Here is a 27263-nt window from a genome sequence, read left to right as displayed (position 1 = left end):
AGCCAGACACCAGGGACCCCCTAGTTGAACCTGAAAGATAAAATACTTTGGAATTTTACGGCCTCACATTCCTATATTTTCTATTTATTTTTGTAAAGCTATTTGCAGCTGATAAAAAGTATATGTCACTTTGGACACAATCCCTTCTGAGCTGATGAATATGCATCTCTCAGCCGGATGATCCAGCTGAGATTTGGGGATGTGCCTGTACACATTTTTCAAGCCCCTTTAACATTGATTACTTCTCTGGCTTTAAAACAATAAATCAGTCCTGGCTTTATCATCAATCATTGCTACTTTTTAGATTATTCCAGCTTCTGATATGCAATTCAAATTCATCAGGCCAAGGACAGAATCTGATGCACAGATTAGGTAGCTTGGCAGCTGTATTTAAAGAGTATTTGTGACTACACAGATCAGTCGTTTTACTCCTTCTGTATAGTTATCGTAGCTTTGGGGGTAATTTTATAAGCATTCTTTGATGTTTAAAAGAGTTTTATGAGCAGAAAGTGCTCATTTATGTAACATTCAAAGGAATATTCATCACTAGTAAAAAAAAGGCCTGTTTCTGACAGAAATGAAACGGGCGCTAGCAAGGTTTTTCTTGGTGTGTGTATGTTTGAGAGAGAGTGTGTGTGAAAGATGGAGTGTGTGTGTCAGAGAGAGAATGAGAGGGAGACAGAAACAGAGTGTGTGTGTGTTTGTGTGAGAGAGAGAGTGTGTGAGAGACAGAGTGTCTGTGTGTGTGTGTGACAGAGAGATAGAGTGTGATAGACAGACAGTGTGTCAGTGAGTGTATGTGAGATACAGTGAGTGAGTGGGTGTGTGCCCACTCCCCTCTCGCAGGTCCCCCACCCCCCCTCTCGCAGGGTCCCCCTCCCCACCCCCACCTCTTTGGTCTCAGGACCCCAACCCCCACCTCCCTCTCCCCTGCCCCCCTCCATCCATCCATGTCCAGCGACCCTCCTCTCCCCCTGCCCACCCTGCTGCCACCCATGTCCAGCGACCCTCCCCCCCCCGGCGAATCAAACTCCCTCGCCACCCGCAGCTGCCACTGGGAACACTGTCCGGCCGCTGCTGCTTCTCCTGTTGAGCAGCAGCGGACGCTACAAAAAGAAAAAAAGCAATAAATGATTTTAAACCTGAAACGCGGCACCGTAGACAGCCATCAGGCATTGGCTGTTGGCTTTGCAGCCGCTCCTCCTCTCGCTTCTTATGTCGCTGTGCTCCTCCGGGGTCTTACTCCAGCAGCAGTGACGTGGAGGCGAGAGGAGGAGCGGCTGCAGAGCCGACAGCCAATGCCAGATGGCTGTCTAAGGTGCCGCGTTTCAGGTTTAAAAACATTTATGGCTTTTTTCCTTTTTGTAGCAGCTGCTGCTGCTCAACAGGAGAAACAGCAGCGGCCGGACAGCGTCACCAGTGGCAGCTGTGGGTGGCGAGGGGGTTGATGTGCTTCGGGTGGGGGTGGGGTGTTGATGTGCTTCGGGGGGGGGGGCTTGGGTGATGCGCGGAGGGGGTGTTTGAGCGGTGCTCTCACAGCTGATTCCCAGGCAGGGGGAGGAGTAGGGAAACACACGGAGCAAGTTGCTCCACGTGTTTCCCTACTCCTCCCCCTGCCTGGGAATCAGCTGTGAGTGACATCAGCCTGGCTACGGAGCCTAGCTCAGCAACTCCAGGAGCCACGGACACAGGCAGCTACTTTAGAACTTAGTACTGTTTGATAGTATAAATTACTTGTTCACACCATACAGAATTTTATAGACCTCTGTTGGTATCAGCTGTCACTTGTTTCTTCTCCTAACCAGTTGAGCCTTTCTTTTTATAAGAGGACTGATCAGCCCTATAATTGTTTTTCTCATCATTCTGCTGTTTTGAGGTGCAGCTACCCAGAACTGCTTGCAGTACTTAAGTTGTGGCTTCATCATAAATTTTCCCGAGGAGTCTTTCATGTTGCCAAGTGCCTTCTGAAAATCCATATACAATATATTGAATGTCTTGCTTTAAGTTTTTTATTTACACATCTTACTGGAATATTACTGCCCCATCCTTGACCATCTTTAAATCTAGATTGAAAGCCCGTCTCTTTAACATTGCTTTTGACTTGTAACCACTCCCCCACATTAATTGATTTGCTTGCTTTAATTTTGTCTATTAGATTGTAAGCTCTTTGAGCAGGGACTGTCTTTCTTCTATATTTGTGAAGCGCTGCATACGATTTGTAGCGCTATAGAAATGCTAAATAGTAGTAGTAGTAGTAATTATTATATAGGATAACTGACCAGACAGTACTATACACAGATTTGATTATAAGAACTTCATGACAGGTATTTTTCTTTTTTTTAACTACTCGCCTCTAGGTTTTTTTTTTGTTTTTTAACATACTCTCAGTGTTATATTTTCAACTGCAATAGATCCTATCAAAGAAAATACCTTGGGGCCCTTTTACTAAGCTGCGTAAGCGTCTATGAGCGTCCAATGCAGGGGCGTAGCCAGACACCCAAGTTTGGGTGGGCCTGGACCCAAGGTGGGTGGGCAGAACTCCGCCTTGTCCTACAAGTGATTTGGTTTCTCCCTCTCTCGCCTGCATGCCATATGGTCTTTCAAACATCCCCTCTCCCCCATATACCTTTTAAATAGCAAATTTTCACCAGTAGCAAACAGTTGTTGGGAGTTTTTGGGTGGTGGGGCTTGGAGTCCCTGCCAGCCACATTATAGGTGTGCTGCTACTTGGTGGGCCTGAACCTAAAGTGGGTGGGCCTGGGCCCACCCCAGCCCACCCTTGGCTACGCCACTGGTCCAATGCGCAGCAAAATGGAGATACCGCCTGGCTCTTGGGGTAATTTCATTTTTGGCAAGTGTCTGAAAAATAATTGTATTTTCAGACGCGCGTATTGGGTGAGTGCCAAGTGGCATTTGATGCGCGTAGGTCATTACCACCCAGTTATCACATTAGACTTTACCACTAGGTCAATGGCTAGCAGTAAGGTCTCAGACCCAAAATGGATGCGTGGCAATTTTCATTTTGCTGCACGTCCATTTTCGGCAAAAATAAAAAAAACGGTATTTTTTGCAGGTGCGCTGAAAAATGATTCTGCGCACGCCCAAAACACGCGTCTACACCACCGCAGGCCATTTTTCAGCGCACCTTAGTAAAAGGACCCCCTAGTTCACTGTAAAGAGAAAGACCTACAGGGTACAGTAAAAAAGGAACTCCAAGAGGTCTGATAAGAAAGTAAACAGTATCTTAAACATTTGAACTCTGAGTCTATGATGGTCCATTTCAGTGGCGTTGCCACAGGTGGGCCTGGGTGGGCCAGGGCCCATCCACTTAGGGCTCAGGCCCACCCAACAGCAGCACACGTTTAGCGGTAGCTGGTGGAGATCCCAAGCTCTACCAGCTGAAGACTTCCCTCTGATGGTAATGACAACGCTACTCTCCACGATACTGGCACCTGCGCATGTTCAGTTTTCAGCGCATGCTTGCTGCAGACTGCCAAGGCGGAAAGAAGCATTTTCCTGTCAGCTTAGATGTCTTTTGGTGGTGGGGGGGGGGGGGGGGGGGGGGGGAGAACATTTGGTGCCCACCCATTTCTTGCCTAGGCCCACCCAAAATCTGTTGTCTGGCTACGCCTCTGGTCCATTTAGTTTAAATGAAATTTATTTTCAGCTCCCAAAAGTGTATATACTGTATACCTCCAATGATCATGTCAACATAATGGACCTGGATTGTCTATAATGAAATTTTGTATATTTACATTTCTATTTCCAGATATCTGGCTTTTAGAGAGAGAAAAAAAATGTGGCCAAGCTGCATTCATTGAGGATGGCTGTGTTTTGATTTTTACTGGCAAAGTCTAGAAAGATTTTTCCGCTTTTATATAATTGTGTCATATTAGTCAAATGCTACAAAATCGCTACCTTATTTTAATAAAATATGCATCTGCTCCTTCCTTGGCTTTGCCATGCTACTGTCTGAAGGGAATTACGCAAAATTAGATTAAGCATCAGGGGATGGTTTCCAGGAAATTGCAGCATACTGTGTCTCTGTACAAATTATACCCATAAATGTGAAATAGGGCGCAGACACCATGTGTCAGAATAATTACTCCACCAAGAGGTGATAAAAATATTTGGTGACATGGAGGCCCCTTTGTAATAACTATACTGTGAAAAATTGTGGTTATTAGCGCAGGGGTCTCATTACAACCGAAGATGTCACTTCATTTCTACATATAATTGGCAGCAGGAAATTAACGAAACTCTACCTTCATGCATACAATATAACTAGAAAATCAGAGAAAATATACACTTCTACCTTTCACAGACCTGAGCTTTGTGAAAATCAGCAAGATTTGTTGTTTTGACATTTCTAAGCAATTGCGCCTCTGAGTGAGGTACTAGATGTGGGGTCTCCTGAATAAACACAATCTAGACAAGCAGCACACAGCTGGGTCTGAATAAATTGCACATTTTTTGTGACATCTGGCAGTAGTAAACGTATATGATAAAAAGGCAAGAACCAAAAGATATCCCTGAAAAAACTTTAGAGGTATCAAGCAAAACAGATTCTTCAACTGAGAGTCAAAAATTTATATAAATCATTTAACTCACAAAAAAAAAAAAGCTAGAAATCATTTAAAATTTGAGAAAAATATCTAAAATTTGAAGATAAACCTGAAAATGTTTCACAACAGTTCATGCCAAATAAATGTTTAAAATTTATAAACAACAAAAATTCAGTTTTTCACATACTTGTGCATCTATGAACATCCCAAATTGGATGTCCCATTGAATCTTGAAAAAGGTGGTGAGACCAAAACAAAAAAAAACTTATACACTGCATTCCTTATTTTAGCAAAAATCCAGCAGTTCCAAACATTTCATTTGATACGATGAACAGCCTTGAAACCTGGAAATAATAAATGTTCTGTACGCCGATGGAACCATACTTAAAATGCTCCAACCATGTTAAATACACCACTCCAGAGAAGCCAACAACTGATCAGCTTAATTTGTGTAATTTATGAATTTTAGAAAACAGTTATAGCATGAACTACAGCAAAGCACTTTGTTTTGTTTCAAATTTTGGGTAAATTATTTCTTGAGTAAATTTTTGAATAAAGTCCTAAAAATAATGGGCTTTATATTCAAAAGGGAAAGGGAAATGGGACTTGATATACCACCTTTCTGAGGTTTTTGCAACTACATTCAAAGCGGTTTACATATATTCAGGTACTTATTTTGTACCAGGGGCAATGGAGGGTTAACTGACTTGCCCAGAGTCACAAGGAGCTGCAGTGGGAATTGAACTCAGTTCCCCAGGATCAAAGTCCACTGCACTAACCACTAGGCTACTCCTCCACAGCATTTCTCTGTATAGCAACAGTATCGTCCTTTTTGATCAACTTGGACTCCCTGCTCTGGACTGAGGTTTTCAGCATTTGCAGCTGAAAATTTCCATAGAAGCAACAGTACAGAGACCTTTTTGATGTCACTGTTAGACATTTCTATGGCTACGGATGATGTTAAGGAAACTTGTATTCCTGTACCTTATCACAGGCTAATGTGATAGCCTAATGGTTAATGCAGTGGCCTGAAAACCAGGAGAAACTAGTTCGATTCTCACTGTAGCTCCTTCTGACTCTAAGCAAGTAACTTAACCCTCCACTACCCCAGGTACAATATATGCACCTGTATATAATATGTAAACCACTTTGATTGTAACCACAGAAAGGTTGTATATCAAATCCTATCCCCTTTCCCTTTGGCACAATGGACCATGGGCTTCTGCTGGTTCAGCTGGATGAAGGTTGGTATTTGTGGGTTTGGCATTGACCTGGATGCAGCTGTACCTGGATGACAGGTCTCAAAGAGTGGATGGAAGGGGACCTATTCTGAGGAATTTCTATTATCTTGTTGCTTTCCCAAAAGGTCCAGAGAGCTTTGGGCCTACAGGCTGTGACACATATGGGCCTAGATAAAGGCCTGCAATATTGAAACTGACAGCAGTTGCAGATTGGGTAGAGGGTCGATGCCTACAAATTAAAACAAGACAGATAGAACTGTTGTGAATTAGTGAAAGTCACAGGGAACTAAAGCCCTGATCTATCTGTTTTGTACAGGGAAACAAAAAAGTGAGGTGGATTCAAGGAGGATATCAAAATGTAAAAGTCTTTTATTCTAAAAGGCATAAAACTGACCAGACATGGCCATGTTTCGGCACAAAGGCCTGCCTAAGGGGTCAAACAGATCTTGTGTGTTATGATGACAAAACTTAGCTTAAAGAAGATGTCAAGATCCTGGCTGCTGAATCGCTCCCAAGTAGGAAATTCTCTCTGTAATGCAAATAAGGCCTTGCCGGCTAAACCGGTAACGTAATCAATGACATCTTCTTTAAGTTAAATTTTTTCACAACATACAAGATCTGTTTGATCCCTTTGTGCCGAAACATGGCTGTGTCAGGTCGGTTTTATGCCTTTTAGAATAAGAAACTTTTACATTTTGATATCCTCTTTGTGTCTGCCTCACTTTTTTGATTCGCTGCTCACGTTTGCATGAGGGACCCTTTCTCCTCTTTTTTTCTTCCTATTTGTTTTGTATGTCATCAGTGAATATGGGTGTTCTTGGACAGCGGAGGTACAGGTTTCAGGACTGGTATGTTCAGTTTTGCAGCGTTAACATTGCTTTCTTGTATACTAGCCTGCTTATAATCGAACGAGAAAAACGCCCAAGTTCCGACCTAAATTGGGAGATAGACGTTTATCTCACAAAAACGAATAAAGCGGTATAATCGAAAGCCAAACTTGGACGTTTTCAACTGCACTCCGTCGCGGATGCGGACAAAGTTGATGGGGGCGTGTCGGAGGCGTGGTGAAGGCGGAACTGGGGCGTGGTTATCACCCGAACAGAGATGGGCGCCTTTCGCCGATAATGGAAAATAAGTATGCGTTTGTAGGTAGAATTTAGGGCACTTTTCCTGGACCCTGTTTTTTCACGAATAAGGCCCCAAAAAGTGCCCTAAATGACCAGATTACCACCAGAGGGAGTCGGGGATGACCTCCCCTGACTCCCCCAGTGGTCACTAACCCCCTCCCACCACAAAAAAATTATGTTTCACAACTTTTTATTTTCACCCTCAAATGTCATACCCTCCTCCCAGGCAGCAGTATGCAGGTCCCTGGAGCAGTTGTTAGGGGGTGCAGTGGACGTCAGGCCCATCCCCCCCTACCTGTTACAATTGTGCTGCTTAATGCTTAGTCGTCCAACCCCCCCAAACCCACTGTACCCACATGTAGGTGCCCCCCTTCACCCCTTAGGGCTATAGTAATGGTGTAGACTTGTGGGCAGTGGGTTTTGAGGGGGATTTGGGGGGCTCAACACACAAGGGAAGGGTACTATGCACCTGGGAGCTCTTTTACCTTTTTGTTTGGTTTTGTAAAAGTGCCCCCTAGGGTGCCCGGTTGATGTCCTGGCATGTGAGGGGGACCAGTGCACTACGAATCCTGGCCCCTCCCACGAACAAATGCCTTGGATTTATTCGTTTTTGAGCTGGGCGCTTTCATTTTCCATTATCGCTGAAAAACAAAAACGCCCAGCTCACACATTGTTGAATAAAACATGGGCGTCTATTTTTTCCCAAAATACGGTTCGGTTCGCCCCTTCACAGACCCGTTCTTAGAGATAAACGCCCATGGAGATAGGCGTTTTCGTTCAATTATGCCCCTCTAGGTCTTTGATCCATGCCTACATTACTAGCAATTTAAACTATCGTAACTGCCTCTACAGAGGCCTACCAAGAAGCAACTTTGTTTTTTTGCAGCTGCTTCAACAAACTGCTACATGGTTGCTACTGCAGAAAAAGAGGTCTCTGTGTTGGCCTCCAGTAGACGATTGGATCATGTTCTATGTTAGGGCTTTAAGACAGTGAATGGGTTAGGTCCAGGATACCTAAAACAGAAGTTGTTTCTGTACGTGCCATCACAGTCTCTTAGGAGGTCACATCAGGGGTGGACTGACAATGATCTGGGCTCCCAGACAATAACGGTCATGAGCCGCCCCCCCTCCAATCTCCCATTTGCTAGAGATCACTGGTTCTGCGTCTGTTGTAATATTTCTAAAGCTCACTTTATACAAGATAACAGATGTGCCAAACAGGGCAGGTGCTTAAGAGCCCCAGTTCTTAGCATCCAAAAGAAGTTCTATAAAATCATCTGTGCTCCAAGTTGCCATTACAGAATACTACTGTAAGTTGGCCTACATTTCGGTATGCCCATTTACGCCAGGTCTATGGCTGGCATAAATGCACGCACCTAAATTCAGCCCTTTAGCATGTAACTTACAGTATTTTGTAGATTACATGCATAACTGGTAGCTCAACCCATGCTCCACCCACATGTACCTCCTCCCCTTGCAGTTACACACTAAGGCAGTTGTATGCATACTCTTTAGAACACAGCTGAGCCCTCCGCTAGCACTTACCAATATACATGTGCATTCACTCATATAAGTGCTTGTATTTTATAAATTTAAGCATGCAAGAGGTGCTTAAATTTAGATGCCCTGGGAGAGTGGAAAGATGGTGACCTGAAGCTCGTACGCTCAACGGCCCAGCTGTCCTCTGAAGTTTTGTCTCTGTTTACTTGAAATTTCCTCTCTGCAACTGTAGTTACCTTAACTGAGAGGAAAGGGACAATCGGGGGTCAGCCGCTGATGGCCAGAGTTTTGTCCCCTGTGCAGCAAGTGTGGGACCGCTGTGTGACGAGCTGCCCACAGATGACTGGGTTGGTGAGTCCTTTGATTAGTGCCAGCGAAGGTGCGTCAGTGCTCTTGGACCTGGAAACAACTTCATCACTCCCGAATCATTTAACCACCATGTTCAAGGAGTGGAGGAGTGAGTTAGGAGTCCATGCTGAAACGGAAGTCGTTTACAGCGGTGCCACTCCTAAACCCGTAAGAGCTATCAGCTTGGACTTTTTGGCTCCTGTGAAGGTTACATTGAATATCATCTGGAAGGCGCTCCAGGACCTAATGGTGGTAGTAAATAACTTTGCTTCAGATATAATCTTATTAGTGAGTTACATGGATAACCTAATTGAACCCTTTGAGAAAGAAAAATTGATACAGCAAATTAAGTTCTATAGGAGTAGGATACGGTTAAGATTTTGAAAATGATAATAGACCAGAAATTTGAACAAAATGAATATTATTACAGATGATTAATATTGAGATTGTTGTTTTCCCAGAGTTCCGGGTATGACTCCTAAAGATTTCCTCAGAAATATTTCCTGAAAATTTTGTTATTTTCCTTTGTAATGATTCCTCTTAGTAGTAATATAAATTATTACTAAGTAATATAAATTACTTAGTAATATTACTTAGTAATTACTTAGTAATATTAATTCAAAAGGAGTGAAGCCTGTGAAACTGGGATTACCTTAATCAGTGGGAATTGGATTAGAGACTCAAGTGTTTGCACTGTTAAATAATTTCTGGTTTTAAAAGAGAAAAAATGAAATTAGGTGTATTATTTCTACTAATATTGGACAATAAGTATGTTTCCAACAAAATAAATTGAATATACACCATTTTGGGTTTGAAGAAGCCAACCAGACGATCAATGTGGAATAATGATTCAGATAAATATTAACTGGGGATAATCAGGTTAATACCACGTTTTTTCTGTTTACTGTTGTTTAATTGATCTCCTTGTTTTGTTTCACTCTCCCTATTTTGTGGTCCAAGGAAAAGTATAGAATTACCTGATTTAAATAATTCTTGTGTATTACTGGCAAGTTATTTTATTGCTTGTAAATTTAAATTCTTATAAAAAAAATTAGGTGTCCTGTTATAGAAGGAAGAGGAGTACCTTTGTCTGAAGGACAACACTACCATTTACTTTCTGGTCAGAGCCAGAGTTTTCTGTGCCCTAAGTGTGTGTCTTGGCCTACTCAACAACTACACCCAGAAACAGCTAGGCGATGTTTTGGAAACCACTAAAGAACTGTTAGAAAACTGCTAGGGAATTTCATGTGATAGTGCGATAAGGCTGAGAAACTCTTGATTTCCTAACATATCCTGCTTTCAAATCTTCCATGACTCATTGTATAGAGTCAAACTTACACGCACACAGATGATCACTTACCATTGCAGGAGCACCGCACATTTCTGTAGAAGCGTGGACACACGAAACTGATTCTTGCTGTGCTGTAGCTCATTAGGGAGTGTGAATCGATCGACAGGGTTTGCTCACAGTGCTGCTCCTGGCAGTCCAGCCCAGAACAATTCTTTTCCAAGATAGCAGAGATACGGACCGCATTCTCCAAATGTCTCCTCGCATTGGAAAGCTTCTGGATCAGATAGGCAGGCTTGTAGAACCCGCCACTGTGTATCTGCACTGCAAAGAGCATGTCAAGCTGGTTGGTGCCCACTACAGGCTGAATGCTAATAATATGAAGGCTGTCTTGTTTCTGGGTAAGAACAGCATTCTGAAGGGTGCGTCGAAACCCGTGCATATGAATGCCAACAAAATCTTCCGGGGATATGTTCTCAAATCGGATCGTGACAGCATTCTGCAGCATTTCCTGAATCAACTGCTCCACATGGACAGTAACATCCACAGGCACTTGGAAACGGCCATCACTGATGGAGACATTTAAGACATATTTACCACTATCGAGACCTCCTAAAGCAATGATTTTTCCGTCATGGCCATTGACCTTGTATAAACTTTTCTGCTCCGACTTCAGGGTATATGTGAGTACATCATACACATCCTGATCTGTGGCATGAATCTTCCCAATGACGCCCCCAGGAAAGTCATCTTCCATGGTGATGATAAAAATCTCCAGTGGGATGGCTGAGGGCTTATGGATGCTCTCTTCAATCACTCGAACCTGGATGTAGGACTGCGACGCCAGCTGAGGCTTTCCAGAATCCTTTGCCTGAAAAAGATTGAAAAACAGAAATAAAATCAAACACCAACACTTGATAAATCTGTAAGAAAATTCAGCCACCAAAAAACCATATGCACTCTGCAGCTTTACACATTACAGAGCAGAAATCACTAGCTGAATCAGAAGCTGGGGATTCGTGTGAAGAAAGTATTACAGAGGAAGGGATTAAAAGCATTTTCCTTAATCCCTACCTTCTGTCTGAAGCCTGAAATCTTTACTTGGAACATGTTTTGACTGGAATTTAAAACTTTTATAATAATAAGGCAACCCCATTTTATTGGGCAAATCTCAATATGTATACTTTGGAAGAAAGGCGGTAGAGGGGAGATATGATAGAGATGTTTAAGTACCTCTGTGGCATAAATGCACAGAAAGCAAATAGTTTCAACTGAAAGGAAGCTCTGGAATCAGATGAAGGTGAAAGGTGACAAACTCAAAAGTAACCTGAAGAAATACTTCTTCATAGCAAGGGTGTTAAAACCGTGCAATGGTCTCCTGGTGGAGATGAAAACTGTATCTGAATTCAAGAAAGTTTGGGACAAGTACCTAGGATATCTAAGGGAGAGGACGGGCTAGTAGATGGCATGGATGGGCAGACTGGATAGGCCATAAGGTCTTTCACTGCCTTCATTTTTCTATTTGGAGGGTAATTTTATAAACACTTGCCTAAGTCGGAAGTAGGTTCCTATGCGTCTTTATAAAATAGCTTCCCAACTTGCACAATCACTGCTAAAATTTGTCTGTGCACATTTACACCTGTTCTGCGCATGAAGGGCAAACTAACAGGGCAGCTACATTTACACATCAGTTGAGTGTGCAAATGTACAGAATACAGTCACTTTAAGGGAAGTGTGCACTTATGCAAATAAGTGGTGTCAAGGCAAATACGTGCTATTCTGTAAGGCAGTATGTGCACCCCAGGGGGAATGAGAGACTTCCCCCGGGGGTACGTGAAAAGTGGCACCCGATTGAAAAAAAACCACAAACCTGGCTCCCAGCAAAAAAACCCCAAAACTGATTTGCTCACTCTGGCCCCTCCTCCCTCTTTCCGCAGGTTTCCCAGCACAAAAGTTAGTTGAGCGGGACCAGGCGCGGAAACTGCAGAGGCAAATAGAGAGAGCATTCGAAAGGTAGCGCACCGCGGTGGGGGCAGGGGCCCGATGGTGAACTTGACAGCCGAACCCCCCCTCAAAAAAAGGGCCCTCACCGAAGCTGCAGAGGCACGCTGCCTGACGAATGCTCTCTGCATATGCCTCTGCAGCTTCTGTGCCTGTCCCTGTCAAGTAACTTTTGTGCCGGGGAGCCTGCAAAAAGTGTGAGGAGGGGACAGAGTGAACAGATCAGATTTTTTTCTTTGCCAGGAGCCGGTTCAATTGGGTGCGCTTTTCATCTAACTCCAGGGAAGGTCTTGCGCATACCGTTTTTTGGGAAACACTGATCTAGGATATTTAGCGGAGGAGATAGCTCATTCAGAAATATACAGCCTGGAAGTGGGGAAGGAAAGGGTCGGAATCTTAGCGGAGATTGGGTGGCAACACCGGTAATTGGGAAGCAAAGCCAGTGCCGGGCAGATTTCTACGGTCTATGCCCTGATCGGACTGAAATAGTTATGGATGGGCTTGAGTGTAAATTTTAAGGAGCTTCGACGTTAGCTTCAGAACTTTCTACAGGAACAGTGCTGGGCAGACTTATACGGTCAGTGCCCTGAGAATGGCAAGGCCAAATCAAACTCGGGTATATATATAAAGTATCACATAGCATGTAAAATGAGTTTACCTTGTTAGGCAGTCTGGATGGACCGTACAGGTCTTTATCTGCCGTCATTTACTATGTTAGAATTTAGATTTATGCAATTTCATTTTTTTTATTATATACCTATACGTTTGTAATTTAGGGCGTCTTTTACTAAGGCGCACTCACGTTTTTAGCATGCGCTAAAATTGTGGGTGCGCTAAACCTTAGAGACACCCATAGGAATGCATTGGTGTCTCTAACATTTAGCGTGCCCACAATTTTAGCTCACGCTAAAAACGTGAGCGCTCTTTAGTAAAAGACCCTCATAGAGCCTCCTTCTAGAGTTCAAAAGGTGTAACATACACACAATCCCCTGGTTTCTATATAGCGCGATTTAAGTTGCGCACACAAATCCGTGTGTATTCTGGATTTGAATGTGCAACTTAATTGGCTAACAAGCCAAACAGCTGATAATTGCCCATTAACAAGCAATAAGTGACACTAATGGGCATTACTTAGAATTTACGTGCACATCTGTCTAAGCGTATTATGTAACATGATGTGCGTAAATTCTAAGTTGCATAGTTGAAAAGAGGGCATGGCCGTGGACGTGGAATGGGGAGGTCATGGGCATTTCTAAAATCTATGTGCGTTGTTATAGAATACACGCGATTCGTGCGTAATTTAGGCATCAGCATTTACACCAGGTTTTACTTGGCGTAATTGCCTGCGACCAAATTTAGTCACGTGGATGGAAGCTCAGTATATTCTATCAACCGAGAGGAAATTTATGTGCATTCTATAAAGTACGCCTAAATTTATGAGTACTTTATTTTTTTTGGCGTGATATAATCTAGCCCAATATGTCAAGATGCACTTGGAAATTCCTTTTAATGAGACCAGTGACCAAAACCACTGGGAAAGATGCTCCAGAGGCATCTTTAGTATTCCCAGGCAAACCAAAATCCTTTCGGTGCACTGCAAATGTTATCCTACTCCCGAGACCTTTAGCTCTCTATATTAAAGTACTAAGCACTGTAAACACTATTTAAGACCTCAAATAAATCTGGCAGGGCAAAGGTAAATCTTTTCATGCAAACATAAAATACCTGTACAGAAAGCAGATATTCTGTCGCAACAGTACGTTTAAAGATAACTGCAGATCGTAAAACCCCATCCTGGTCCAACAAAAACGCCTCCTCCTCATTTCCAGACAGAATAGAGAAGGTGAAAGGAGGACCATTGTGAAAGGAGTCTTTATCTGTCACCATCAGCTGCAAAATACTCGTCCCCATGGGTTTATTTTCCTGAAATTTAAATTAAATAAAAAGACATAAGAAATGCTATACTGCATCAGATCAAATGTCCAATAAGTCCAGCATCCCGTCCCTGACAGTGGTGTTTCCAGGTCACAAGTACTTGGAAGGATATGAAAGCATAGATATCCCCTCCCCTCCCCTCCCCCCAACAAGAATGAACCAAAAAACTTCCAAAAGTCAATGTTTCATATTATTAGTGAAAATTAAGCTCATCTGTATTTGTTCTTCTTTTTTTTTTTACTTAAAGGAGGTCTTTAATGAAATATTCAAGTCAAACATACAGAAAACAATAGCAAATAGAACATACCAATCAAGCAAACATTGATCATCAGCAAGCAGTGTCAAAAAAGAACATACAATATATACAGTGGGGGAAATAAGTATTTGATCCCTTGCTGATTTTGTAAGTTTGCCCACTGACAAAGACATGAGCAGCCCATAATTGAAGGGTAGGTTATTGGTAACAGTGAGAGATAGCACATCACAAATTAAATCCGGAAAATCACATTGTGGAAAGTATATGAATTTATTTGCATTCTGCAGAGGGAAATAAGTATTTGATCCCTCTGGCAAACAAGACCTAATACTTGGTGGCAAAACCCTTGTTGGCAAGCACAGCGGTCAGACGTCTTCTGTAGTTGATGATGAGGTTTGCACACATGTCAGGAGGAATTTTGGTCCACTCCTCTTTGCAGATCATCTCTAAATCATTAAGAGTTCTGGGCTGTCGCTTGGCAACTCGCAGCTTCAGCTCCCTCCATAAGTTTTCAATGGGATTAAGGTCTGGTGACTGGCTAGGCCACTCCATGACCCTAATGTGCTTCTTCCTGAGCCACTCCTTTGTTGCCTTGGCTGTATGTTTTGGGTCATTGTCATGCTGGAAGACCCAGCCACGACCCATTTTTAAGGCCCTGGCGGAGGGAAGGAGGTTGTCACTCAGAATTGTACGGTACATGGCCCCATCCATTCTCCCATTGATGCGGTGAAGTAGTCCTGTGCCCTTAGCAGAGAAACACCCCCAAAACATAACATTTCCACCTCCATGCTTGACAGTGGGGACGGTGTTCTTTGGGTCATAGGCAGCATTTCTCTTCCTCCAAACACGGCGAGTTGAGTTCATGCCAAAGAGCTCAATTTTTGTCTCATCTGACCACAGCACCTTCTCCCAATCACTCTCGGCATCATCCAGGTGTTCACTGGCAAACTTCAGACGGGCCGTCACATGTGCCTTCCGGAGCAGGGGGACCTTGCGGGCACTGCAGGATTGCAATCCGTTATGTCGTAATGTGTTACCAATGGTTTTCGTGGTGACAGTGGTCCCAGCTGCCTTGAGATCATTGACAAGTTCCCCCCTTGTAGTTGTAGGCTGATTTCTAACCTTCCTCATGATCAAGGATACCCCACGAGGTGAGATTTTGCGTGGAGCCCCAGATCTTTGTCGATTGACAGTCATTTTGTACTTCTTCCATTTTCTTACTATGGCACCAACAGTTGTCTCCTTCTCGCCCAGCGTCTTACTGATGGTTTTGTAGCCCATTCCAGCCTTGTGCAGGTGTATGATCTTGTCCCTGACATCCTTAGACAGCTCCTTGCTCTTGGCCATTTTGTAGAGGTTAGAGTCTGACTGATTCACTGAGTCTGTGGACAGGTGTCTTTCATACAGGTGACCATTGCCGACAGCTGTCTGTCATGCAGGTAACGAGTTGATTTGGAGCATCTACCTGGTCTGTAGGGGCCAGATCTCTTACTGGTTGGTGGGGGATCAAATACTTATTTCCCTCTGCAGAATGCAAATAAATTCATATACTTTCCACAATGTGATTTTCCGGATTTAATTTGTGATGTGCTATCTCTCACTGTTACCAATAACCTACCCTTCAATTATGGGCTGCTCATGTCTTTGTCAGTGGGCAAACTTACAAAATCAGCAAGGGATCAAATACTTATTTCCCCCACTGTACCTGATCAAGCATATATCTCTAGAAACATCCAGATGAAGAACCCCTCTACTTGTTCATATAAATATACCCAAACAAGTCTCCCCACCTCGATGCGGTTTGCCACTTCACAAATCTCATTTGTATTTTTAATACACTAGTGTGATGCTATTTTAGGAGGATTTTCGGAAGCTATTTTCATGCAAATGCAGGGAAAGGTACCACTTATGCACATAAGTGCCCTAAGTGCTATTCTAAAAGGGCACAAGTGCTACAGTGCAAAACTGCACGGTGGCTTATGGGTGGGTGGAGCATGATATGACATGGGCGGAGATTCCATTTACACATGTAACTTACAGAATTAGTTACATGTGACTAGGAGGGCAGGAACAATTGGGCATCACTCCTGCCCAGACCACTCCTCATCAAAGCTTCATGTACAGTAGGCCCTGGGGTGGGGGGTGCATTCATGGTGGGGGCTAGTTGGATTTGCAAGAGGATAGTTTTGGAGTAACTTTTGGGAAATGGGCTTGTTGGGGGGGGGGGCACCTCAGAGGGGCATTCTGCTTTGGGAGGGTGAGGGCCTTTATGGCCAACTGCTTTTAAGCCAGTGCTGAACCCCTGTGCACTGTGGCCCGGGAGCTTGAGGCCAGGCTTAGTGGCCCGATGCTCCAGAGCTGATGGACATGTGATGTGGCATGCAGGTAGCACTAGTCCTTTAACACAGGAGTCAGCAACTTGCAGTATACTGCAGAGCTGTGACTCGCATGGTAAGTCGGTGCAATCTCACCTTGAGTATTGTATTCAATTCTGGTTGCTGTATCTCAAAACAGATATAGCAGAATTAGAGAAGTTCAAAGAAGAACAATCAAAATGATAAAGGGGGTGGAACTCCTCCCCTATACTATATTTGTTCACACCAGAGTCTGTAACCACCTCTCCGGAACTATGTAAGCCACTTTGAGCCTATTAATAAGTGGGGAAAGGTGGGATACAAACGTAACAAATAAAATAAAATAATACATGCTATAAAAACTGTAAGAATTAAAGGAACATTTTTGAAAAAGTAATGGTGAGGAAGATCTTGGCTATAACCGATTTCAACATTTCAGAAAGCTTTTGATAAAGTTCCTCATGGGAGACTCTTGAGAAAATTAAAGAGTCATGGGATAGGAGGAAAGGTTCTGGTGTGGATTAGGAATTGGTTATTGGACAGAAAACAGAGGGTAGGGTTAAATGGTCATTTCTCTCAGTGGAGGAGGGTGAACAGTGGAGTGCCGAAGGGATCTGTACTGGAACTGGTCCTATTTAACATATTTATAAATTATATGGAAATCGGAACGACGAGTGAGGTGATCAAATCTGCAGATGATACAAAACTATTCAAGGTTGTTAGTTTAAATCTTTTTTATTAATAGTAACAGAGCTTATACAGAGTATACTATGAAGAGAGACCAGTACAAATTATCAATGTTATAACTGAAGTCACTATACAAATTTTACATTTTATCCCCCCCCCCTAATTATGTTTGGCTATACAATCATAATCTGTGTGCTCCTTGAGATTTTAAAGTACCGGGAGGGGGAAGGGGGAGGGACTGTTCATTATGGGTGTGGGACAGTAAGATTACGGAGAATGTTTAGTAATACATGTTTAGCTGGAGGTGGGTTAGTCGAGGGTGAGGAAGTAAAAAAGTTTGTCGATGTGGTTAATGCCTGCTTTTGCTTAGCTTGCTTTGTTTAAGGTTTTCGATCCATTGTATATTGAACTTGTGGGATGCTTTCTTTGTTACATCATCAATAACACTTGTTGAAACTATTCAAGGTTGTTAAAACAGATGCGGACTGTGAAATATTGCAGGAAGACCTTAGGAAATTGGAAGACTGGGCGTCCAAATGGCAGATGAAATTTAATGCGGACAAATGCAAGGTGATGCACATTGGAAAGAATAATCCAAATCATAGTTACCTGATGCTAGGGTCCACCTTGGGGGTCAGCGCTCAAGGAAAAGATCTGGGTGTCATAGATAATGCACTGAAATTTGCTCACTGTGTGGTGGTGACCAAAAAAGCAAATAGGAGGCTAAGAATTATTAGAAAAGGGATGGCGAATAAGACTGAAAACAGTATAATGCCTTTGTATCACTCCATGGTACGTTTGCATTCCGTTCTGGTTGCCGTATCTCAAAACAGATATAGCGAAATTAGAAAAGGTTCAAAGAAGAGTGACCAGAATTATACAGGGAATGGAACTCCTTTCATGCGAGGAAAGGCTAAAGAGGTTAGTGCTCTTCAGCTTGGAAAAGAGACGGATGAGGGGAGATATGATTGAGGTCTACAAAATCTTGAGTGGTGTAGAACAAGTAAAAGTAAATCGATTTTTTACTCGCTCCAAAAGTACAAAGACTAGGGGACACTCGAGAGAGATACATGGAAATACTTTTAAAACAAATATGAAAAAATATTTTTTCACTCAACGAATTGTTAAGCTCTGGAACTCTTTGCCGGAGGATGTGGTAACAGTGGTTAGCGTATCTGGGTTTAAAAAAGGTTTGAACAAATTCCTGGAGGAAAAGTCCATAGTCTGCTATTGAGGCACACATGGGAAGCAACTGATTGCCCTGGGATTTGTGGTATGGAGTGTTGCCACGATTTACGTTTCTGCCAGGTACTTGTGACCTGGCTTGGCTACTATTTGGAAAACAGGATACTGGTCTGGATGGACCATTGGTCTGACCCAGTATGGCTACTCTTATGTTATGTTCTCATCTAGTGAAGGAATTTATTGAAAAGAAAAGCCTTCAAGAATTTGCGAAAGTTCAGGTAGTTATTGAGTGATCTTATTTCCATTGGGATAGAATTCCACCATTTAGTGCCTAAATGAGAGAAATCTCAAGTTAGAGTGGATTTATATTTGATATTTTTTAATTAAGGAAGTGTAGAATGAGATAATCCCTTGCAGTTAAAGTTGAGTTTTGAGTTGGGAGATCTATCATGTCACACATATAGTCTGGAGCCATTCCGTAAATGATTTTGTAAATAAAAGTACATGTTTTGAGCATGAAGGGATCCAAGATGGTGTCTCGAGCAGACATGGTGTGGTGGAGCTCCTGAACACCAGTGAGTACAGCTGTTTCGGGAAAATTCCCCATGCTGGAAATGGGGAAAAGGAAGGAGAAACCAAAGACACCTCCCTCCTTGGGCTTGGTGGAAGCCCCAACCGCCCGACAAACCACTCTGGAGAGTTTTGGGGTCCATGCACTGGGACAGAGTACAAATGCCTCGATGGAAGCCACTATTTCGGAGGCAGACTGCAGCATAGAGGGCATTTCGCTAAGCCCACAACCAGACGCAGCTCCTCCAAGACCAGGAAGTAGCTATGTGTCGATGGGATTATAGCGTGGAGAAGCGCCCAAGAGGAGTCAGTCTTTCATAACTGTGCGAGGAGAACCCATCGCGGTATTGACCCCGGGAAGGTTGTCAACAGAAGAGAGCCAAAGCTCTTTGCTCTCTTCTCCTATTGCCCAGGCTGCTGCTTCTAGAAATGGAGGTATAGTGAAACCGGCTGTAGTAGCCATGGAATCATTATGGGATGCGATACAGGGAGTGAATTCCTCCCTTCTTCAGTTATCTAACTCCTTTAGAGGAGAGATTACAGAACTTAAACAGATGTGCCAAACTCTGTGTAGCCAAACTGATAATCATTTGGAAAAAATTACCTCACTAGAAGCTGAGGTTGTTCAATTGCAGAGTTTTGCAGCTACAGCTGTCAGGGACAGAGAGTTTCAACTGCGTAAACTTGAATACTTAGAAAATCAGGGGAGGAAAAATAATTTGAGGTTTTTAAATTTCTCAAAGTCTCCTCTTGTACCTGCCCTTGATATGCTGAAGAAATATTTCGGGGAAGTATTGGGAATCCCGTCAGAAGGCTATCCGCCTATCGTCAGAGCCCAATATATTACTGGAACTTCCAGAACTGTGAATGTGAGGTTTCAACCTGATTTAAATTTGACTGAATTCCTAGAGAGTTCTCTGGAAGTAATTATGGAAAGGACAACCCTTCTAGTGACATTTGCTTGAGAGCCGGACAGGAATAATATTTTCAGCATGTATGTTTGCTACATAAATGAAGTTTTTTTTAGGGTCTAAAATACAAGTCTTTCCTGATTTAGCAAGGGAAACACATTAAAGAAGAACTGAATTTCTGGCTTTAAAATCTAGAGTTCTTAATGTTGGTGGATCCTTTGTTTTGAAATTTCCCTGCAGATGTTTAGTGACTTTGAATCAAATTAATTATGTGTTCTTTGACCCCAAAAACTGATAGAATAAAGAAGGTACTAGGGATACCCTGGTCACACCAATAATTGATTAGCTGTATATCAGCTGTGTGTGTTTATCTGTCCACTGCTCTATTGATGGTTTATTGTTTTTAGTGTTTGATTTCCTAGTTCTTGGATTTAAACTATGTGGACAAAGTAAAATCTTTGTTTTCCTATAATCATTTTCTCTTTGGATAATGTAAAGTTCTGATATTGCTAAAACATTTATGTTATATATGTAAATGTAAAATTAAAATATAAATTACAAAAAAAAGGACATGTTTTGAAAATGATTCTAGCTTTATGGCTATTCTTATGTTCTTATGGTGTTCACGGCAGAGAAGCATTGGCAGAACCTGGGTGGAACCATCATTTATGCAGTAAATTACACAATACAGCAAGTTACATTCTACATTACTGTATTAATGGTGTAAATGAGCCTGCTTAAATGCAGGCATAAGAACATAAGCACTGCCATACTGGAACAGACCAAAGGCATGATAATATTCTCATTTTTGTTTGCCATTATTTCCTACTAATTCCTAAGTAGAGGAGTGTGGTAGCCGTGTTAGTCCACTCTTAAGGTTATCAATAGAAATCAAACAAAATACATTTGCTTATTTCCGATCTGACGAAGAAGGGCAACCTTCGAAAGCTAATCAAGAAATGTATTAAGTTATGTCCAATAAAAAAGGTATCATCTTATTTTCTTTTCGATGTTTTATTTTGTTTGATTTCTATTGATAACCTACTAATTCCTAACATTCTATTTGCTTTCTTAGTTGCTGTTGCACATCGAGCGGAAGGCTTCAATGTATCATCAATGATGATACCTAGATCCTCTTCCTGGGCGGTGACTCTTAATGTGGAACCTTGCATCAGCTGATTTAAGCTAGCATTCTATAATGGAATTTTGGTGCCCAGATTCTGTAGTGGTCAGCACCTGGCATCTAGACCCTAAATTGTAGTGCCCAGTTATAGATTTCCCCCTAAGTGTCTTACAACTCCTAAAGCTTGTAAAATACAGATATCCCATTGCCCAAGTCTCCCCTCTCAAGTGGAGGAGTAGCCTAATGGCTAGAGCAGTGGGCTTTTTATCCTGGTGATTTGAGTTCGATTCCCACTGCAGCTCCTTGTGATCTTGGGCAAATTACTTAACTCTCCGTTGCCTCAGGTGCAAACTCCCCCCCCCCAAAAAAAAAAAAAAAGTTTAAGATTATGAGCCCTATAGTGAGAGATAGTCCTTGCATATAATGTATACAGAGCTGTGTACATAGAAATCCTCTCCTTAAACACTTGTTAAAAAAACAAACAAAACAAAAGCAGGCTTTTAGGATCTTCTGAAACCAGACATAATTCAAGTCTCTCCTCCCCCACTTTGTATGCCACAAGTCCCTAGCAAATGACAGTTGTCTTTAAAATGATAATTCAAAAAAATTCCATTTTGTTGACCCTGAAATATAAAAAGTAACCCAAATTTTACTGCAAGACACTGGCCATGTTTCTTGTGAATTGAGGAAGAAGATAATCTGCAAATAAAGAAAGCAACTTTTACCTATATATGCTAGCACTACACTCTAAGAGGACATCGCTTGCAACCAGATATCCAGAATTATTTTACAGGCTAGCAGCTTGCTTTTTTGGCAGATGACATTACACATAGATTTAAATGTGACATTATAAACTTTCAGCAGCATGTAAATATGCATTGCTAGAGACTGCAACTATCTGGAAATGCGTTGTGTCAAGATGACATGGAAATGTGAGCTCTACCAAGATATTGAACTTTTCAGTTTGCCTTTCATATGCTAACATTTCTGACATGGTGAGATTTACTTATGTATAATATTTTGAGGAAGATTTTTTTTCAGTGGACATTAGCTTTGCGTGCACCTTTAAATGCTCTGCTAAGAATGCCTGACCTTTGAACATGGTAAGTTTGGAATAGTTCCTTTTTTTTTTTTTCAACCTGCAGTTTCCTCCTGATTCTTTGTAGTTCTAGTTTTACTGGAACCAGGACCAAGATATGCCACAACAAATCCTCATTCACAGCTACAAAGGGAGCTTTCTGTATTTCATATTTCCACAATATCAACACACCAAGCCAGGGCCACTAAAAGGGTTTCAGATATCTTAAGCCAGGGGTGGGCAACCTGCGATCCACCACTGAAGTTTTTTCATCAATAAATGTTCATTAAACATTTACATATATAAAAAAACATGAACATCAAGAAGAGCAGTAACATGAGAAAAAAAACAATCCCTCCCTCCCCCGAAACCCAATAAAACTCCCACAGCACAAATTAGCACCATCACAATTATTAGAGTGGAGGAATAGCCAAGTGCAGCGGACTTTGATCATGGGGAACTGGGTTCGATGCCCTCTGCAACTCCTTGTGACTCTGGCCTAAGCACTCAGGCATCCTTGTACTAAGCTGTGGGAAAAAGGGCCTTGCAGTAGTGGTGGGGGCCATTTTACTGCAGCAGATAAAATGCCACCCCCTCTAAAATGGCTATGCAGTAAAATAACCCTTACCGCGTGGCCATGCAGCGGGAGCATTAACCGCCGCCCACTGAGGTGGCGGTAAGGGCTCTTACGGTATCCAGACAGTGCATAGCAATGCTCAATTACCACCAGGTTAGCGTCGCACTATAGAAAAAAAATGTCCAGAGCACTGGAAATGGTGCGTGCTCCAGCCAGAACTACCGCCGGTGGCCATGTTGGGCTGGTTGTAGTTCCAGGTTAGCGAGCGGTAAACCCTCGTTGGGCTTACCACCAATTTTGTAAAAGATCTCCTCAACTGGTTAGCACTGAATATCGGCTCGGCATTGAACATCTGGGGTCAGAGCTGGTGGTGGCAGCTTACTCTGCTGCCTGCTGCTACCTGAATATCAGGGGGGGGGGGATTGTATATGAAGAAAAAGAAAGCGAGGGCCATTTTCAAAAATATTTCTGCTTATATAAAGGATTTCATGTGCAGAAATGAAGTATATACATGTATGTATGGTCAATACACATATAAATGTACACACGTATTGGAGAGGCACTCCTAGGAGTGGTGCTGAGGCTGGAGGAAGGTGTGCACCTGCACGCATTCTATTAGATTTCCAAAAGCATGCATTTCCATTTTCACAGAAAAAGTACCTGCACACATAACAGGTGCAAATCTGTGTGTGTGTGGTCTTCAGAAGTATGTCTTCACAGTGGACTTTTTCCACATGGAAAACTAATCTATAGACTGTAGGTAAAATGCAAACCTGTGCATTGACTTTTCCAAAGGCAACTTGCAAGGGGAAATTTGATATGAATTCTGTGGGTAAAATGTACCTGCAGAATTCATACCTGTGTGCATTGTTTGAAAGTTCCCCTCATTATTGGTTCCAGGTTTCCCTATTTACTACAGGTAGATTAATTATTTTGCTGATGTAGAAGATAAACAATACCTGAATAACAGCAGTGTAGTTGGCCGGCGTAAAGACAGGGGCATTATCATTTACATCAGAAATGTCTACGTTGACGGTCACTGTCGATGACAAGGAAGGCATGCCACTGTCCTTGGCTTCAACCTGCAGTGAATAGCCAGACACCTACAACAAGTTGAAACAAAAAATATATATATATAAAGATCGTTTTGAATAAAAATTTTGTCTTTATATTTGTGATTTTATGCAAACATTTTAGTCTCCGGCTTTCCCTATCTAGCTGATCTTAACCAAATTTAGGGGTCCTTTTACTAAGGTGTGCTGAGAAATGGCTTGCAGTAGTGTAGACACGTGTTTTGGGCGTGCGCAGAATTATTTTTTAGCGCACCTACAAAAAATGCCTTTTTAAACTTTTTGGCGAAAATGAAGGTACAGCAAAATTAAAATTGCCGCGCATCCACTTTGGGTCTAAGACCTTACCCCAAGCTACTGACCTAGCAGTAAGGTCTCACTTAGTAACCAGGCGATAATGGTCTACGTGCGTCAAATTCCACTTGACGAGCATAGCTACCGCATGTCAGAAAATAAAAATTATTTTTCAGACGTGCGTAGCGGACGGGCACCAAAAATGATATTACCACAAAAGCCACTTGGTATTCAGACAGTAGCAACAAATTGGTGCTTGCTGGGCGCACGAAGGCGCTTATGAGGCTTAGTAAAAGGGTCCCTTAGTCCTACTGTCTCACAGAGGCCAAGTAGTAGCTTCTTTGAGTAGACAAGGCTCACCTCCAACCACAACGTTTTGTAAATGTTGAACTTTTCTCTGTTTCCCTTCTCTTGCTGCTGCTGCTGCATTCATTCTTTACACTCATCATATTCTTTTATCAATACAATGCCTGAATGGAGTTCTGATAAGAACTAACTGTATCACTGCTATATTTATGATTCACAATGGTGCCAGCAGCTGGTTAGGAAGAATTTTAAAACCATATGAAATATTCACTATGTCAGAAATACATTTTTAAAAAATCAGTCAAAAAAGAGGATCTTTACAGACAGTATTACTGTTTCTCTACTTTCCAACTATGCTATCATTATTATTATCATTAATATTGTTGTTGAGGTTAATGCATCCAGGCTCTTCTTTTTCTCCCCATTAGCTGAGATGTGTACCCAAGTCATCTTGTAGCCCATGCCAGGCAAAGTGCAACTTCCCTTAGTTGTTTCTGAGAGGATCCCAGCCTGCTACTGTGGCTCCATCTGGCAGACCTTTAAACCCTTTGAGATGGAATCTGAGAAAGCTGTTATCACTGCTTCTGCTGCAGGGTAGATCTGTTAAGCACTTATTTTGGCCCTCTACTATTCAAGATATGCACTCTCACCCTAATGGGAGGCGGGGCTGGTGGTTGGGAGGCGGGGATAGTGCTGGGCAGACTTATACGGTCTGTGCCAGAGCCGGTGGTTGGGAGAAGGGCTGGTTGTTGGGAGGCAGTGATAGTGCTGGGCAGACTTATACGGTCTGTGCCAGAACCGGTGGTGGGAAGCGGGGCTGGTGGTTGGGAGGCGGGGATAGTGCTGGGCAGACTTATACAGTCTGTGCCAGAGCCGGTGGTTGGGAGGCGGGGCTGGTGGTTGGGAGGCGGGGATAGTGCTGGGCAGACTTATACGGTCTGTGCCCTGAAGAGCACAGGTACAAATCAAAGTAGGGTATACACAAAAAGCAGCAAATATGAGTTATCTTGTTGGGCAGACTGGATGGACCGTGCAGGTCTTTTTCTGCCGTCATCTACTATGTTACTATGTTACCCTGCCACCATCTTTTGTACTTATTTAATGCAGGTTTAACTTCTGTTATGGTTTTGTTACTATTTCTATTGGTTGGCTATACCAAGCACCCATAAAAATTATTTTATGTATTTCTAAGGATGTGGAACAGAATATTTTTGTTTTTGTTTTTAGTGGTGTCATCTGCAAATAAACAAAAAAGGAGGTGAAAAACCTCACATTTGTCATATCATATCAAGAAAACCATAAAAATTTTTTGGCCCATTCTAGCGATACATCCATGTTTTAGAGATAAAAATATAGTGTTTGCACAAAGTAGAAACAAAAATCTAAGAGAAATTCTTGTCCCTTCCACATTACCGGACATTACAACAAATCATATTGGTCCCAGTGGACACCATTCATGCGGTAAATGCTCTGTGTGAACATTACAGACTTTAAAGATTCTCAGACTGGAAAGAAGTATATCTTACATCACCAATCAGATTGCAATTCTGATCATGTTATTTATGCCATCAACTGCCCTTGTAAGAAGATGTACATTGGAAAAACCAAATGCCCAGTGACAACTCGGATAACAGAACAGAGGAGTTGTATTAAACATGGGATATTATCTGCACCTCTTACAGAACATTGGATTTCAAATAATCATTCCATAGATGATCTTCAATCTTTTGTGCTGAGAAAGTTTATTCAGAAATGGCGCAAAGGCAATTTAGATATAACCTTACTAAGAGAAGAACAAAGATTAATATATTTTTTTTCAACAGTTTACATCCTAATGGTCTGGGTCGTTTTTTAGAAACCCAACAAGGTTTTTTTTGGTACCCTCCTTGGTTTCTCCTCACTTCTTTTGTTTCACGTCATCTGCAAATAACCTGATATTTTTCAAATAGCATATATTATTTGCAAAATAATGGTGCTACAGCAAAAAGAAAAAAAATTAAAACAAAAACTGCAAACCCCTTTACTCCTCATAAATGAAACATGAGTGGTGTGCACTTGACTATATATTTGTTAGGAAAGAAAGATTATCTCTCCTCCTAGCATCACATATCTTCCTTGCCCTTTACTTTCTTCTAGGCAGGAAACTGCTACTTATATTTGTTCCATCATATATCTGCTCTTGGTCCCTCAGCTATATGGTAAGCCGTATTGTAGAAATTCTTTAGCATCATATGTATGTTAGTTGAATGCTCTACTACTACTACTACTTAACATTTCTAGAGCGCTACTAGGGTTACGCAGCGCTGTACAAATTAACAATTAAGGACGGTCCCTGCTCGGAAGAGCTTACAATCTAAAGGACGAAATGTCAAGTTGGGGTAGATAAGTTTTCCTGAGAAGAGGTGTAGTGATTAGGTGCCGAAGGCGACATTGAAGAGGTGGGCTTTGAGCATTGATTTGAAGATGGGTAGGGAGGGGGCACGGCGTATGGGCTCAGGGAGTTTGTTCCAGGCATGGGGTGAGGCGAGACAGAAGGGGCGGAGCCTGGAGTTGGTGGAGAAGGGTACTGAAAGGAGGGATTTGTCTTGAGAGCGGAGGTTACGGGTAGGGACGTAAGGGGAGATGAGGGTAGAGAGGTACGGAGGGGCCGCAGATCGAGTGCATTTGTAGATGAGTAAGAGAAGCTTGAACTGTATGCGGTATCTGATTGGGAGCCAGTGAAGTGACTTGAGGAGAGGGGTGATATAAGTATATCGGTTAAGGCGGAAGATAAGACGTGCGGCAGAGTTCTGGATGGACTAAAGGGGGGAAAGATGGCTACGTGGGAGGCCGGTCAGGAGTAGGTTG

General features: G+C 42.4%; 1 protein-coding gene across 1 annotated transcript in view; it reads right to left on the bottom strand.

The window, feature by feature from the left end:
- The window catches only part of FAT3 (FAT atypical cadherin 3), a 739365-nt gene that overhangs the window by 98819 nt on the left and 613283 nt on the right, over positions 1 to 27263 (bottom strand). Inside the window, 3 exon segments of the mRNA XM_030200168.1 lie at positions 10142 to 10940; positions 13796 to 13993; positions 23706 to 23849. Coding sequence (XP_030056028.1) covers positions 10142 to 10940; positions 13796 to 13993; positions 23706 to 23849 — 1141 coding nt within the window.

The sequence above is a fragment of the Microcaecilia unicolor genome, chromosome 4, assembly GCF_901765095.1.
Source record: "Microcaecilia unicolor chromosome 4, aMicUni1.1, whole genome shotgun sequence".
In the NCBI taxonomy this organism is placed as follows: domain Eukaryota; kingdom Metazoa; phylum Chordata; class Amphibia; order Gymnophiona; family Siphonopidae; genus Microcaecilia; species Microcaecilia unicolor.
Note: the sequence above shows the minus strand (reverse complement) of the source record. Positions and strands in the feature narration are given on the sequence as shown.